The sequence below is a fragment of the Arvicola amphibius genome, chromosome 5, assembly GCF_903992535.2.
Source record: "Arvicola amphibius chromosome 5, mArvAmp1.2, whole genome shotgun sequence".
Lineage (NCBI taxonomy): Eukaryota > Metazoa > Chordata > Mammalia > Rodentia > Cricetidae > Arvicola > Arvicola amphibius.
The window spans coordinates 21,156,026-21,172,791 of NC_052051.1; the positions used below are offsets into that span (position 1 = coordinate 21,156,026).

General features: G+C 38.7%; 1 protein-coding gene across 1 annotated transcript in view; it reads left to right on the forward strand.

The window, feature by feature from the left end:
• The window catches only part of Rbl1 (RB transcriptional corepressor like 1), a 56,074-nt gene that overhangs the window by 20,733 nt on the left and 18,575 nt on the right, over positions 1 to 16,766 (forward strand). The window contains exons 10-16 of the mRNA XM_038330476.2: positions 154 to 266; positions 420 to 523; positions 3,805 to 3,942; positions 5,868 to 6,032; positions 7,708 to 7,840; positions 12,484 to 12,747; positions 14,400 to 14,611. Coding sequence (XP_038186404.1) covers positions 154 to 266; positions 420 to 523; positions 3,805 to 3,942; positions 5,868 to 6,032; positions 7,708 to 7,840; positions 12,484 to 12,747; positions 14,400 to 14,611 — 1,129 coding nt within the window. The remainder of the gene's footprint in view (positions 1 to 153; positions 267 to 419; positions 524 to 3,804; positions 3,943 to 5,867; positions 6,033 to 7,707; positions 7,841 to 12,483; positions 12,748 to 14,399; positions 14,612 to 16,766) is intronic.

Genomic DNA, 16,766 nt, shown 5'->3' on the forward strand with positions numbered 1-16,766 from the left:
GTGTGTGTGTGTGTGTGTGTGTGTGCATGTGTGTTCACAGTGGTCTTGGGTGTGCTAGGCAAACAGTCTTAGCACTGAGCTACATTCCAGTTTAGAGAAATGTTGGTAATCTGTGCTTTTTCCTGGTAAGTGGACTCCTCTTGTATTTTATAGATCTTGTATGCGGAATCCTATGGAAAACATTACGAGAATAGTGAAAGGAATAGGAGAGACTTTCTGCCAACACTATACTCAGTCCACAGATAAACAGCCAGGATCTCACATAGGTAAGAAGAGACATTTAAAAGTGCACAGTGTTAAGTATGGAGAATGTCCCCCATAGTAGAACTCTTTCCTTTACAGTTAAAGTAGCAATTTAAGTTTTCCTCTTTAGTTGTCATCACAGTTCAATACCATGTGCTTTCCTTTATTTCCCATAGACTTTGCTGTAAACAGACTAAAACTGGCAGAAATTTTGTATTATAAAATATTAGAGACTATAATGGTCCAGGAAACACGAAGACTTCATGGAATGGACATGTCAGTAAGTAAATCCACCCTCTAGTCAACAGCAAGGCCTCAGAACCCTACCAGGGAAGTAGTAGTTTGTTTGCTACTGTCTCTCCTCTTGTACTTTAGGTCATTATTAAGTAAAATTAGGGTTATGTAAACATAAGCACCGAGGTACACATCATGATCACTACAACTAAATGACTGATGAACAGGTAGTTTATACAGTGTGCATATATTAGACAAAGTGATGATTCACATCCACAGCAAGATAAAGTGAGGCAGTATGGTGTTTAATTTATTATACTGCTCAGGATAGCACACAATTTAAAACTTAAGAATTACTGTCTGTGATTTTTCATTTAAGATTTTTGAATCAAGACTGACCTTGGGCAAATGGAAGAAACCTTAGAAAGCAAAACCACAGACAAATGGTATCTATCACATAGAACTCTCTGTTAGAAAGGCCTTTATGCTGGTCCTCTGTAGCACGCTACACTCAGCCACTGTTTAGCCTTCTTACAGTTTTATAGCACATTGTATGAACCTGCCTCTTTTAATTCATTGATATTGTGTTTGTAGCCTCGGACAGAGTTTATCTTGGTAAATGTTCTGTAGAAAATGTGTATTCTGCTATTGTGTAGAATGCTTTGTTATTTCTGTTATTGTTCATGACATTGCTGAATTTCTTTCCTTCCTAATTTTCTGCTTGCTTCTGTCAGTTGGGCTACAACACTACACTCCTCATGTGCCTTTTTGTGAGTTTCACATTCATTCACTGGGCATTCCTACAGAGCTACCCTTTTTGTCTAAACTTATGTCTTATGGTTCATTGTGTTTGTTTTGTTTGATAATTTTACAATGCTCTGTCTCATGAACTCAGAGCCCTCTACATATGAGGAAAGTGTTCTACCACTGAGCATATACTCCTAAATTTTTGCAAATTTTTTATTCTCTACAGTTAACTATATTTCTTTGATGTTTTCTTCTATTGCTCAATATGTCTCCCAAATGTTTCTGTGTTTTGTTCTGTAGTTCAGGGGAGGTTTTCTGCAAATGCTGGGTAATTCTGGATTATCCACTTATATATATTATCCAAATACATGTATTATCCAAATGAATAAGGCATTAAAAAGGTAATAAACTGTGAGGATAAGGTTCAGTGGTTTTCTGTTCTAATCTCTTACCTGGTTGTTGGTGTTATAGAGCAAGACAAGGAAGGGAAATTGTCCAGTTACAGACTTTCACCTCTTCTTAAGTACCTGTGAGTCTTCAGTTTCTCTAGAGAACGGTTTTCTATCATTTGACCTTTCAAATACTGATTGTGTATAACTTTCCACACTCTGCAGACTTTCAAATCGCCACTCTGTGTCAGTCCTTGCCTTATTCCTACTTTGCATTGTGCCTATGCCTTCAGATGCTGGTTCCTTCAGGTTTCATATATCAAGTCCTTTTAAGTGTCTGTCTACAGACCCTCACGTATATTTGAATATCTTTCTGTCTGCTGAGTCATTTATCATCCTTTCTCCATTTGGTTTTGTCTATTGTGACTTGTGGTTTGTAGTTACAGATGACTTATCCTAGATGGGGTTCCCATTCTTTTATTCTCTTGTTGATCTGTGGTGATTTTTGATAAAGACGGACAATAGACAGATTTTAAGAAAGTAATTTTGGAGTCCAGCAAGATGGTTCAGTGGTGAAAAGCACTTGCTGTGAAAGCGATGACCTCAGTTTGACCCCCCAGAGCACACATAGAATACCTCCAATGGGCACAGTGTGTGCGCACACACAAACACATGCGCAAGTAAAATAAATGAATGTAAATTTTAAAAATATTGTGTATATGATATATGTACAGACATGTGCATTTCATGGTGCAGGTTTGGAGATCAGAGGAAAATTTTATGGACTCAGTTTTCTTTTCCTACTTTATGTGGATTTCAGAGATCAAACTCAAGTTGTCAGACTTGCATTGCAGGTACCTGCACCCACTGAACCGCTGTGCTGGCTCAAATAGCCATTTTTAAAAAAATATGTTTTCTCTCTCTCTCTCTCTCTCTGTCTCTCTCTGTCTCTCTCTCTCTCTCTCTCTCTCTCTCTCTCTCTGTGTGTGTGTGTGTGCGCGCGCGCGCGCGCGCGCGCACGCGTGTGACATGGTGTGAATGTGGAGTTGAGGTGTCAGTTTCACTCTTACTGTATGGGGCCTAGGGTTCAAACTCAGGTTTTCAAGCTTGGTTGTCAAGCAGCTTTACCCACTGAGCCATCTCTCCTCTGACCCCCAAATAACTATTTTTAAGAACTGAAAACATAGCCAGACTGTGGTGGTGCATGCCTTTAATCCCAGCACTCAGGAGCCAGAAGCAGGTGAATCTTTATGAGTTTAAAGCCAGCCTGGTCTACAGAGCAAGTTCTATGATAGCCAGGGGTACACAGAGAAACCTTGTCTCAAAAAAACAAAAACAATAACCCTGAAAACATGTTAGATCTTTTTTAAAAATATTTATTTTATTTATTAATTATGTATACAGTATTCTATCTGTGTGTATGTCTGTAGACCAGAAGAGGGCACCAAACCTCATTTCAGATGGTTGTGAGCCACCATGTGGTTGTTGGGAATTGAACTCAGGACCTTTGGAAGAGCAGGCAATGCTCTTAACCACCGAGCCATCTCTCCAGCCCAACATGTTAGATCTTATACTCAGTATTAGATAGATCATCTTATATTCAGTGGTGAGAGAGGTTTTTGACTTCCCAGTGAAATATTTTTCTCTGAACTTTTAGCAATTGCATTATTTTATTTTAGTATTAGTACCTTCTATTTTAGTATTAACATTTATGCTGACAAAATAATTAAATTTTGGTATTTTTAATAATTAAAGAAAAAGAAAGCCAACCCTAAGTTTTTCTCTCAATGGGAATATTACCTATTTTATGTGTTAACATTTCAAAGAAGATTTTTATGTGTGCCTCATCTAAATTCAAAATCTATAGTAAGCAAGATTAAATATAATTGGAAAACTTTACCAGCTTGAGAATGAAATATATGTGTATATACGATATATGTGATACATACATATGTATATAACATATATCCTATTTATATATCCTCATTATCCTGTTATCTCTGGTAATTTAACATTTTTACAGATTATTTTGTCTGTTTTTTATAGTCCATTCTTCCTCCCCACCTGCCTAGATTAGTTTTTATTGAGTCTTGAATACAAATCTCTCAACTACTAGTTTATAGTTTTCTCTAGAAAGACCAAGGCTGAAATTACTGAGAAATACTAAACTCTGATCTCTTTCTTCCCCAAGGTTCTTTTAGAGCAAGATATATTTCACAGATCCTTGATGGCTTGTTGTTTGGAAATTGTGCTCTTTGCCTATAGCTCGCCTCGTACTTTCCCTTGGATTATTGAAGTTCTTGATTTGCAACCATTTTATTTTTATAAGGTAAGATGATTGCAAAGTTCTGTTATGGTATGTATATCTCACATAAACACATTTATCTTAATGTTGAAGAAACATAGTTGCATTGTTTATAAAATATTTTTGGCGGTGTTCTAATAATAATTATTCCTTTTTAGGTGTAATCAAAGATAAAAGGAAAGGAGGGATATATTGAGCCAAATTTCATAGTTTGAGTTCTTTTTCAAATCACTTACTTGCAAATGTGACCTGGTACTCAGTACTTAACTTCAGATTTTCTCTTTGTCCTAGGCCTTGTCTCCTTTAGTATGTACTCAGATACTGCTGTGGGTTTGAAAGTCTATCATTCCAGAGCCTCTAGGCCCTCTCCCTGTGCTAGAGTCATTAGCTAGTCAGTATTTTCTTAGAGAAGAAGCATATAGTTATTTTCAAATAGTTCATTCTGCTCTTTGGCGATATTGGAAAAGGGAAATTGATTAAAAAGAAACTGGACTGGAAGCTAGGACTGTATTCCTTTTATACTACTTTTATACTACTCGCCAGTTTATGCCCATTGGATCTGTTTTTATCTGTTAAAAAGAAAGATATGAGGATTATGAGCGTGCCTGTAACCCAGCACTGAGGAAATGGAGGCAGGAGGATCAGAAGTTCATCCTTGGCTACATATAAGGTTTATAGCCAGCCTGGACTACCTGATATCCTGTCTCAAAAAACAAAACCAAAAAGACATGAAAGAAATGTGTGTAACTTTATTTTACTCTGTTCTTTGACTAATTGATTAGCTTGGTTGGGGTTAGAACACAAGACCTTGTGCATAGTAGACAAGTGGTCTTCCACTGACATTTTTCTCAACCATGTAGTATTGTTTTCTATTTTATTTCCTTTTCATGTGTCTGTGTCTGTGGTATGTATGAGTGAGTGTAAGCATGCTCACATGTGTGTGAGCAGGCATTAACCTACAAGCATGTGCTTGTGGAAATCCAAAGTTGATGTTGGGAATATTCCTTAACTGTCCTCTTACCATATTCTTTTGAGGTAGGGCCTCTTAATGAAACCCAGATCTGCCAATATAGCTAGTCTTGCTAGCCAGACTGCTCTAGGGATCCCCCATCTCTGCCTTCCAAGGTGGAGTTACAGGCAGGCTACCACATCCACCAACATTTATTTGAGTTCTGGGGTTCTGAACTCCAGTTTCCTTGCTTGTGTAGAAAACATTTTAACTGTTGTGCCAGCCCTATATATAGGCAGAGGCTGCTTCTTCGTTCCTAGCCACCCAGATCCGAAATAATCACACAGAAACTGTATTAATTAAAATACCTTTTGGCCAATAGCTTATGCGTATTTCTAGCTAACTCCTACATCTTAAATTAACCCATTTTTATTAATCTGTGAATCACCACAAAGTTGTGGCCTACCAGTAAGGTTCTGGCTGGTGGCTGCCATCTTTCTCCTTCGGCAGCTACATGGCATTTCCCTGACTCTGCCCACTTTCTCTCTATATCGTTGTTTGGATTTCCCATCTGGCTTGACTCTACTAAGTCATTGGCTTAAACAGCTTCTTTAACAACCAGTGGTAATAAAACATATTCATAGCATACAGAGGGGAATCCAACATCACCCATATGTGTTAATATTTTAAAGGTGTTCAGTTGATATCCTTGAAGACCTGTTCTTTTCTGGAGGGAGATGGAGGGTCAGTGGATCTGGAGGGTAGAGGGAAGGTTGGGGGGGCAACTACAGTCAGGATGTATTGTATGAGAACAATAAAGAGAAAGAAAAAAAGGGCTTAAAAGCATCTTGTGTTTTAGTTTATAATATATGCAGATACTAGCAGTTCACAGAATTATGTGGTTCTATGTGGCAGTAAAGAGTCATTTGTGTTTGTATGCCTCGACCAGTGATTGCTTGTTAATCTAACCTCAATGCTGTTTCAACTTTCTCCTTTTCAGGTTATTGAGGTGGTGATCCGCTCAGAGGAGGGGCTTTCCAGAGATATGGTAAAACACCTAAACAATATTGAAGAACAGATTTTGGAGAGTTTGGCTTGGAGTAATAATTCTGCACTGTGGGAAGCTCTCCATGCTTCTGCAAACAAAGTTCCTACTTGTGAAGAAGTAAGTTAGGGCTAAGTTAATAGCATTTTTTGTTTGGTTTGGTTTGGTTTGGTTTTTCAAGATGGTATTTCTCTGTGTAGCCTTGGCTGTCTTAAAACTCACTCTGTAGACCAGGCTGGCCTCAACTCAGAGATCTACCTGTACTCCACCTCCTAAGTGCTGGGATTAATGGCGTATACTACCATTGCCCCGTCAATTTTTTAAATGAGCCTTTTGAAGATAAAATTCACGTACCATACGATTCATCCATTTAAAGTGTATAGTTGATGAGTGGGTTTAGTGTATTGATATGTATGTATATGATAATGGTTTTAGAATATAGGCATCAAATCTGTTAGAATCTCACTACTTGGTTATCCCTTTTTTCTGATCTCCCTTTCACCCTCCCAAACAACCACGAATCCACTTGCTGTCTCTATAGATTTGCATATTCATTTAAATGGCTATATCTAAGTCTGTGATGTCTTGTTTCTTTTCACTTTCATATATATTGCAGTACATATCAACCTTTCATTTCCTTTTGCTGTCAAATATTCCACTGAATACATATGCCACATTTTAGTCGTTCATCTTTCATTTGACAGACATTAAAGTTTGTTTCTTTTAGCTGTTAGAGTGATGCTCTACCCAGGTTCAAGCCAGATATGTACTAGCCCTGAGAGGGGGAAATGAACAGGGAGTCCAACCCCTAACCTAAAATCTATCTGCAGTTGATACTTGCTAGCAAAAGGAGAATCAGTTTTCCCCCATCAAGTCTCACTGGGTATATCACCTACATTTTAGGGCAGACCCTTTGCTCAGGAGTAGTTGGTTAACATAAAACAAAGTGATATTTTTCATGGACTTTTGTTTCATTTTGCTTTGTATTGGTAATTTTTGTCTTATTGGTCTTTCACTTATTTTTATTTTTAATTTTATGGGTTTTTTGTGTGTATATCTTGTTTTGTTTGTTTTTTAAAGAGAGAAAGAACTTAAAGTTGAATAGATAGGAAGGTAGGGAGGACCTGAGAGGAATTAGGAGGGAAAACTTGATCAAAATATATTGCATCTTTTTTAAAATTTATTTTTATTTTATGTGCATTGGTGGTTTTACCATGGGTATTAGGTCCCCTGGAGCTGGAGTTACAGATAGTTGTGAGCAGCCATGAGGGTGCCGGGAGTTGAACCCTGTTCCTCTGGAAGAGCAGTCAGTGCTCTCAACTGTTGAACTATCTCTTCAGCCCAATCAAAATTTATTGTATGAATTTTTTTAAAAGAAATAAAAAAATGATTAGGTAGTGGTAGGGCACACCTTTAATCCCAGCACTCGAGAGGCAGAGGCAGGCGGATCTCAGTGAGTTAAAGGCCAGCCTGGTCTACAGAGTGAGTTCCAGGACAGCTAGGGCTACACACACAGAAACCCTGTCTTGGGACTGAAAAAAAAAAAAAAGATGCTGCTTTTAACATTCATTCATGAGGTCTTATGGGCATATTTTCATTTCCCTTGGGTATCTGTGAGTGGTATTTTATCTATGCTTGGAATTACTGGATCACACTGAAACTGCTGGGGCTTTTGACAAATGTTAGATTTTGTCAAGAAGTAAAAGGGGAGTGAAATAAGATAAGGGTTCTTTTTCTCATGGGTTTCTGTTACTGGGTTCGTCTTTGTAAGATGAAGTGTTTTTGTTTTCTGTAGGTTATATTCCCAAATAACTTTGAAATAGGAAATGGAGGAAATGTACAGGGCCATCTCCCCATGATGCCAATGTCTCCAATAATACACCCAAGAGTGAAGGAAGTTCGGACTGATAGTGGGAGCCATCGAAGGGGTAGGTATAACGCTGATGAAATACTGGGGGGGGGGGAAGACAAAGACTTTTTTTCAAAGAAAAACATTTTCAAACTCCATAATATAGTAAAACATCTGATTTCTTCATTAAGATTTGACAAGAAACTTAATGCTTTCACCCGTACCTTTATGTGGCCTGTTATATACTCTCTTCATATTAAAAGTATTTCTGGGCTGGGCCTTTGATCCCAGAATATGGAGGCAGAGACAGACAGATGTCTGTGAGTTAAGGACAACTTAGTCTACATAGTGAGTTCCAAGATAGTCAGGGATATAGAAAAAGACCCTGTCTTAGAGGGAAAGAGGGAGGGAAGGAGATGGGAAGAAAGGAGAGAAGAAAGAAAAAGGTTTTCTGGACTGGCAAGATTGGTCAATGGGTATTGAAGCTAGCCACCCATCCTGAACACGTGTAATTCCCCAGGACCTGTAGCATAAATTCTTTTTTTTTTTTTTTTTTTTTTTTTTTTTTTTTTTTTTGGTTTTTTCGAGACAGGGTTTCCCTGTAGTTACTAGAGCCTGTCCTGGAACTAGCTCTTGTAGACCAGGCTGGCCTCGAACTCAGAGGTCCGCCTGCCTCTGCCTCCCGAGTGCTGGGATTAAAGGCGTGCGCCACCACCGCCTGGCTTTGTAGCATAAATTCTAATTGGTCTTAATAATAAAAGCTCGGAGACAGATATTAGGGGATGAAAGCTGAAGGATCAGAGAAGCAGAGCGGCCAGCCACTAGAGTTCTTACCTCTACCATCCTCAGACAATATGGGCGATTCTGTCCTCAGACTGCATTCTCAGACTGGCTGCTTCCGACTGACTGCAGAGCTCCCGTCTTCTCCTGCCTTATGTTCCTCTCTGCCCAGCCGTATCACTCCTGTTTCCATCTCCCTAGTGCTGGGATTGAAGGCATGTGATCCCAATTGCTGGGATCACCTTTTTGTGAACTCTGTTTATCTTTTAGACTGGATCAATTTTGTGTAGCCCAGAGTGGCCTTGAACTAACAGAGATCTGTCTGCCTCTTGTCTCCCAAGTGCTAGGATTAAATGTGTGTGTCACTATTGCTTGGCCTTTATGGCTAACTAGTATAGTTAGCTCTACACTCTGATCTTCAGACAAGCTTTATTTGTTAGATCATAAACAAAATATCACCACAAGGACTCATGCTGAAGGGAGAGAACCAACTTCCTCAGGTTGTTCTCTAATCTCTACTTATACACCATGGCCTGCCATTCTCCTAACTAAATAAATTAAAATATAATTTAAAAAACTGTTCTCTACTACTGTACTACATCCCCTAAAAGACTTATCTACACCTTTAAAATTATGCCTTTTGTGCATTAGCAGTGGGAAGATTGTAGTACAGTCTTGTTTTTCTTATGACATGCTCAGAGTTTTGAAATATGTAACTCTTGATTTTTGTTTTGTTTTGTTTTTGAGAGAGCGTCTCTGTGTATCCCAGCCTGGCTTCAGACTTACATTCTTTTTAGCCTTCTGAGTGCTAGAATTACAATTGTGTACTTTAAATTCTTGAATTCTTAAATTACTTGAGAAAACCTTCACTGTTCTACTACTGCTGCTTTGCAAATACTTAAACAACTATGGTAGACTCTCAATTTAATTATTACACAAATAAGTAGCTGACCCATACACACATTTAAAAACATGACAGTTTGCAAGGGCAAAAGTAAAGATGCTGTGTTATAAATGACACAGGAAGGCAGCAAGCATCATCTAAGTTTCTTTTTGTAAGTTTTTATTTTATTTTGGGGTGCTGGTGATCAAACTCTGAGCTTCAAGCCATGCTAAGCAAGTGCTTTGGTAAGATATGTCAGGGCTCTGCAGACTCTTGTGAGTCATAAGAGCTATAAGAATCTACTTGTTTACAAAAGAAGGCAGAGTTGCTTTTATAACGTCCAGTATCACTGAAAGATTTTCATTTAGCCACTCCTGCTTCCCCAACCATCCCACTAATACACAGAGCCTCCACATCATTGCCAGAGAGTAATTTTTATTATCTATGTTTTATTTTTTTTAAGTTTGTAAGGCCTTTTTTTAAAAAATTTATTTATTTATTATCTATACAGTGTTCTGTCTTTCTGTATGCTTGCAGGTCAGAAGAGGGCACCAGATCTCATCACAGATGGCTGTGAGACACCATGTGGTTGCTGGGAATTGAACTCAGGACCTCTGGAAGAGCAGTCAGTGCTCTTAACTACTGAGCCATCTCTCCAGCCCTTAGCTATGTTTTAAAAGTAGATTGACTAATTATCTACTGAATATAAAATTGATAATGAGATGCCCTCAACATTATATATAGTAGGTACTGTATATAGTTCAGTGGCAGAATGTTTGCCTTACGTTAAAGCCAAAAAAAGAGCACATACTTGTGAATCAACTCAGGAAAGTGATAAAAAAAATTGTGAACAGCGATATAGGATTGGATATATCTTAGAAATATGGGCTTGAGCTGGGTGTGGTAGTGCTTTATTCTAATACTCAGGAGGCAGAGGAAGGTGGATCCCTGTGAGTTCAAGGTCAGTCTGGTCTGGTCTGCTAGTGTGTTCCAGGCCAGCCTGTGCTACATAGTGAGTTCCAGGCCAGCCTGTGCTACGTAGTGAGTTTCAGGCCAGCCATGGCTACATAGTGAAACTGTGTCTCAAACACTAAAAGCAAAGCAAAACCCAGACATATGTAAATTGTATTACAGTTTTTTTTAGAGGCTCACAACTAGTAATTTTCCTTGAGTCAAAGGAGACTTTGGACTTTAACTTTTGAACTTTGGAACTATTGAGAGTATACTGACTCTTGAAAAACAAAATTCATTTTTTTATTATTGGACAGGAATAGTTATTAGTGACTCTATTAGTTATGTTTCTATTGCTGTGATAAACCACCATCACCAAAAGCAACCTGGGGAAGAAAAGGTTTTTTTCAGCTTATAGTTCTATATTACTGTCATCACTGCGAAAACTCAGATCAGGAATTCACATAGGGTAGGACGCTAGAGGCAGGAGCTAATTTAGAGGCAATGGAGGAGTGCTGGCTAGCTCACTCTATTTTGTTATAGTATCCAGCACCTCCAGGCCCCATGGCCACAGTGAAGTAGGCCTTCACACAAGAAAATGTACTATAGGCTTGCCCATGGGCCAGTCTGGTGGGAGCATTTTCTCAGTTGAGGGTCTGTCTTCCCAAATGACTCTAGCTTGTATCAACTGACATAAAGCTAGCCTGCATAGTGGCCAAAACCACTTAATTACCATTTTTTTGCCCACTTCTGCATATTACCCAACATCCATGTGACTATCCTGGGAAACTTTTTAAATGTTTTAACTGCTAGATTTCACTAACTGGAAAGTTAAGAATGTTGTCAGAGAGCAAGGCACAGTGGTATGCACCTTTAATCCCAGTACTCAGGAGGAAGAAGCAGACAGATCTCTGAGTTCAAGGTTGGCCTGGTCTACAGAGAGAATTCCAGGACAGCCAGGCCTACACAGAGAAACTCTGCCTCAAAAAAATCAGAGAAAATATGTCATCAGAAAGCACAAGAGATCTACAGTGGAGATTGCCACATGTTGCTGTAACCAATCTGTTTCTACCGATGTATCTGAAAAAAACTTTTGTCTCATGACTGTCTTTGTTATGTTAATATGAAGCTATAAAACTGCTACCATATTGAAATATGGAATTTGGGGTAAATTAAATCTGTGTTCCTAGACCATGGTCTCTCACATTTTGTTCTAGAATAAAATATTTCTTCTCCCTTAAAAAAGAACATGCAGTATTGAAACAGTCTGGAGAACCTTAATCCCCACTAAGGGGAAGATGAAGGCAGCTCTGCAGATGAATAGCACTGGGAGAGGCCTAGTTCCTGTGTGTGTGACAGAGGTTAGCATCACGTGTCTCCGCCTTTTCTCTTGAGGCAGGCTGGCCATTAAACCCCAGGATCTGCCTGTCTTTGACCATTCCTGCTCCCCCTTCACCCTTTGTTAGGGTTACAAACCTGTGTGACCACTCCTGGCTTTTTTATGTGGGTGTTGGGGCACCAGATCCCCAGGGTCTTATGGTTGTGTGATGGGCACTTTATTGACTAATCCATCGTACCAATCCATAATCCTCACTTTGGTTTTGACCAGAGAAGACCCTCAAATTAAGACAAAGTCAGCAGTTGCATGAATCACTTTTGCTCATGTTTTCTGATGGGCCTATTAAAGATGCTCTGTATTTCCTCAGAAACCATAGCACTGCCGTAAACTGCTAGGAGTGTGGGGAATGACAGAACAATGACCTCAAACTGAGCTTTGCTTGTGCCTACCTTTTTCTTCGGTGCTATTTAGTAGGTAATATTGGGAGATGGAAGCTAATTCTTAAATTAGTGGTCATGTCATTCTACCTCTCTGCTTCTCCTTTATTCTTAATATGTTGCTCTATTGGTATGGACAGAGCTTCAGGAATCCAGAAAGATGAGCTGCCATAACCCTTACACTCTTCTCTAATGACTTAAGTCTCTCTCTCTTCCTCTAGACTTGATAGTCCATGAAGATGGAAACCATGTTATTTACTTCTAGATCTCAAATGCTTAGCATAGGAATAAGTAAACCTGATTTTAAACTCTTTTCTTTTCCTCCTTGTTAGATATGCAACCGCTGTCTCCGATTTCTGTCCATGAACGCTACAGCTCTCCTGCTGCAGGAAGTGCTAAGAGGAGACTTTTTGGAGATGACCCACCAAAGGACATGTTTGTGGATAAGATTATGGCAGAAGGAACAAAACTGAAAATTGCTCCTTCAAATGTGACTGCTGAAAGCTTATCGATTTCCCCTGGTCAAGCTCTGCTGACAATGGCCACAACCACAGTAACAGGGACAGTAGGACAGAAGGTTACAGTTCCTTTGCACGGTAACATCTTCATCTCTACTTTATACTTTTGAGTTAAGTAAAAATTTAAGAAAGATTTTAGGGCCAGGCGGTGGTGGCGCATGCCTTTAATCCCAGCATTCAGGAGGCAGAGGCAGGCAGATCTCTGTGAGTTCGAGGCCAGCCTGGTCTACAAGAGCTAGTTCCAGGACAGGCTCCAAAGCTACAGAGAAACCCTGTCTCAAAAAAACAAAAAAAGAAAAAAGGAAAGAAATGTATTAAATTGGATCACATGATCTAACACTTTTTTATAGATTTATTTTTACTTTATGTGCATAAGAGTTTTGCCTGCATGCTTGTCTATGCACCTTGTGCATGCCTGATGCCCACGGAGGCCAGAAGAGTATATCAGATGCTCCTGGAACTACAGCACAGGTGGTTGTGAGCCACCATGTGAATGCTGGGAACTGTACATTGGGTCCTCTGCAGGAGCAGCAAATGCTCTTATTGAGCCATCTCTTCAGCCTCAGTATTTTATTCTTAAACCAAAATTCTTTTGTTTTCCTTTAGCTGACCCTGTATTTTAGGGCAGTTTAAAATTCACTGCAGAATTGAGAGAAAGGAGAGAGATTTTTCATGCATTTCCTGTCATCATCCCTGCTCTCTCCCACAGCCTCTGAAAGCACCAACATCACATCAGGCCTGCATGGTTCTCAGAATCAGTGAGCCCTCATTGGTGCATCACCACCCAAAGCCCAGAGCTTACATAAGATTCACCCTTGGTATTTTACATTCTGTGCGTTTTGATAATGTGTAATGACATGTGTCTGCCTTCATAATAGCACACTTCTACTGCCTAAAAGTATTCAGTCCTCCACCTCTTGTTTTGTTTTGAATCTATATACCATTTTTCAAATTTTCACATTTTATAAATTTATAACACTTTTTGTTAGAATTTACTTTATTATCTGAGCTTTATAAATTAATGTTCATGGGGAGATTTTTATTTTTAATTAAAGGCACCTTAAGTGCACAAAAGAGTAAAAATTAATTTTTAAAATATTAAAGTAGGACCAGTAAGATAGCTCATCAATGAAGGGTCTTTCCTACAAGCCTGACAACCCAAGTTCAGTCCCCAGAACCCACATGGTAGAAGGAGAGAGTGACTGCTACAGATTGTCCTCTGACTCCACACACATCATGGCACATATTCACACTCCTCCCCATAACAAAATAAATAATTGATGTTTTTAAAAGTTTTAATTGTTATATAAAAACATCACAGGCACAAATTAACTAAAGGACAAGGATTTTTTTGGTCGTCTGTTTTTGAGACAGGGCCTCTATACTTACTGTGTAGCCTGGGCTAACCTCAAGTTTCCAGCAATTCTCCTGTCTTAGACTTGCAAGTATAGAGATTATAGGCATAAGACATCAACCTTCCTACTCAAATTTGTTTCTTTAAGTAAAAGTAAGCATAAAAATAGCAAAATAAAACATGATCTTGTTTCAGAAAGAGAAAAACCAAACTTCTTTTCCAACATGTAGTTACTATGTTACAGCTGCCTTCTTTTCTAGCATATCCCTGTGCCTTTTTATACACAGACATACATATGTATATATAAAGTGACAGCTTTACTACTGGGAACATTCAACTTGTATCGCAAACTGAGAACTCTTGCTTGTGCATTCAGGTGTTGCCAATGATGCTGGAGAGATCACACTGGTTCCTATTTCCATGAATACAACTCAGGAGTCCAAAGCTGAAAGTCCTGTATCACTAACTGCCCAGTCATTAATTGGTGCTTCTCCAAAACAGACCCATCTGACTAAAGTCCAAGAAGCTCATCTGACTGGAATAAGCAAACCAAAGAGAACTGGATCCTTAGCACTATTTTATAGAAAGGTATGTGTTCATATAGCCTCTGAGAAGAGTTAACTTTACTCAAGAAAAATTGAATGCAGAGCAGTCTTGGCCTCTCTTTTAACTCCTTTTATACACACACACACACACACACACACACACACACACACACACACACACACACACACACACAGATACACACATACATACGCATAGCCTAGAATTTGTTGCTCTAATTTTTAGGTATACAGTTTGGTGTTAGATACACTCACATTATAAAACCTTTGTCACCGTCCATCTCTAGAACTTTTCTTCTTCCCTGTCTGAAACTGTTTACTTATCAAAGAGGAAACCACTGTTTCTTCCTGCTCTTGGGCACTCACCATTCTGTTTTTTGTCTCTGAACCTGACTACCTATTTGAAAGGTGTCCTATTTAGTGAAGTCACACAATGGTTTGTCTTTGTTGACTGGTTTATTTCACTGAGCACACCTTCAGCACTCATCTGTGTGATAGCATATATGGGAATTTCTGATTTAAACTGAATGAATAACAACAGTTCTGTGTATTTATTGCCACAGTTTGTTTATCTACTCATCTGTTGGTGGATGTTTGGGTTGTTACTGCTTTTTGGTAGTATGAGTAATGCTTCTATAAACATTGGCATTGAGTCTCTGCTTTCAGTTCGAGTCTATTCCTAGAAGTGGGATAGTAATTCAGTATTTAATGTGTCAGGAGCTGTGGGCCAGAGGACAGCCTTGGCCTATGTGCCATTCACTTTTTTTTTTAAAGCAAAGAGACTTTATTTTTTATGCAAGTTTGCACACTTGGTCTCTCCACATATCCAATGTATCCATAGTGTAGTGGTTATCACGTTCGCCTGACACTTTTTTTTTTTGGAGAGCCTCTCACTGATCTGGAATTCCCAAGTAAGCTAGGCTGGCTGGTAAGCAAGTCTCAGGGATTCCCACTGGCTCCACCTCCCTAACACTGGAATTACTAATGCTTACCACCGTACTTTGTTTTTTTGTTTTTTGTTTTTTGTTTTTTGTTTTTTTTTAAGTTAGTCTGGGCACTGAACCCAAATTCTCATGTTAGTACTGCAAGCACGTTAGTGACTTGAACTACTGTATGTCCCCAGCCCTCAATATTTGTTTAGACAACTGCCATTTTGTTTTCTGCAGTGACTACACCACTTTACAGCCTTAGTGCTAATGTGCATGGTCTCTAGGAACAGGTTTTTGTTTTTTTTTTTTTTTTTTATTGAAAGTGCAATGAAACATGTTAAAAGCTTAAAAGAAAGGAGAAATGAAGACACTCTCCCTGAAGCCCAGGAACAGGAACAAGAAAAGGTCTCTCTAGATATTGTAGGGAAAAAACTTGGTTCATCTTCTTACTGTTTTGTCAGTGGTGTCACTGGACTTAACCTCCAGTTTTCGCGAAGACCTGCATGGTCAGTAATAGAAACATCAGTCCTCAAAGAAGAGAAGCAGTGGAACTCACCATTTTCTTTTTATGAATAAGAGACATGATTGTTAAGTAATAATTCATCATAGTTTGGATGTTCATTCCCTTTTTTTGAGGACTGGGGTACTGAGTATTGAATCAGGGCATTGTACATTCATTTTTATTTTACATTTAAACTGTTTTTATGTATATAGGTGTTTTGCCTGCATGTATATCTGTGTACCATACTTGTGCAGTGCCCCCAAAGGCCAGAAAAGGGATCAGATCCTTTGTTAATGGAGTTATAGCCCTGGTTGTTATTGGCTGCCATGTGTCTGCTGGGATTTGAACTCCAGTCCTTTGGAAGAGCATCTTTGGCTTGGATTTTGGAATCTCTGTGCTTACTAATATTAAGTAACTTATTGTCATTCTATATATCTTTGCGTAAATGTCTGTTCAGGTCCTTTGTCTACCTTTCATTGGATTTTTATGATTATTACAGGAGTCCTTTCTGGATATTTTTTTTATCAGATTCATGATTTTCAGGTATTTTTTCCTCCACAGGAGTTGTTTTTTCTTTGATTATATTCTTTGATGCATAAAAATTCCTAATTTTGACAAGCTTTTTTTCTTTTGAATATGTATATGTGCATATGCATGTGTGGATATGCATGGATGCCAGAGGTTAATGTTGAATGTCTTCCTCAATCACTCCCTACCTTATTTTAAAAATATGTTTATTTAAGGTATGG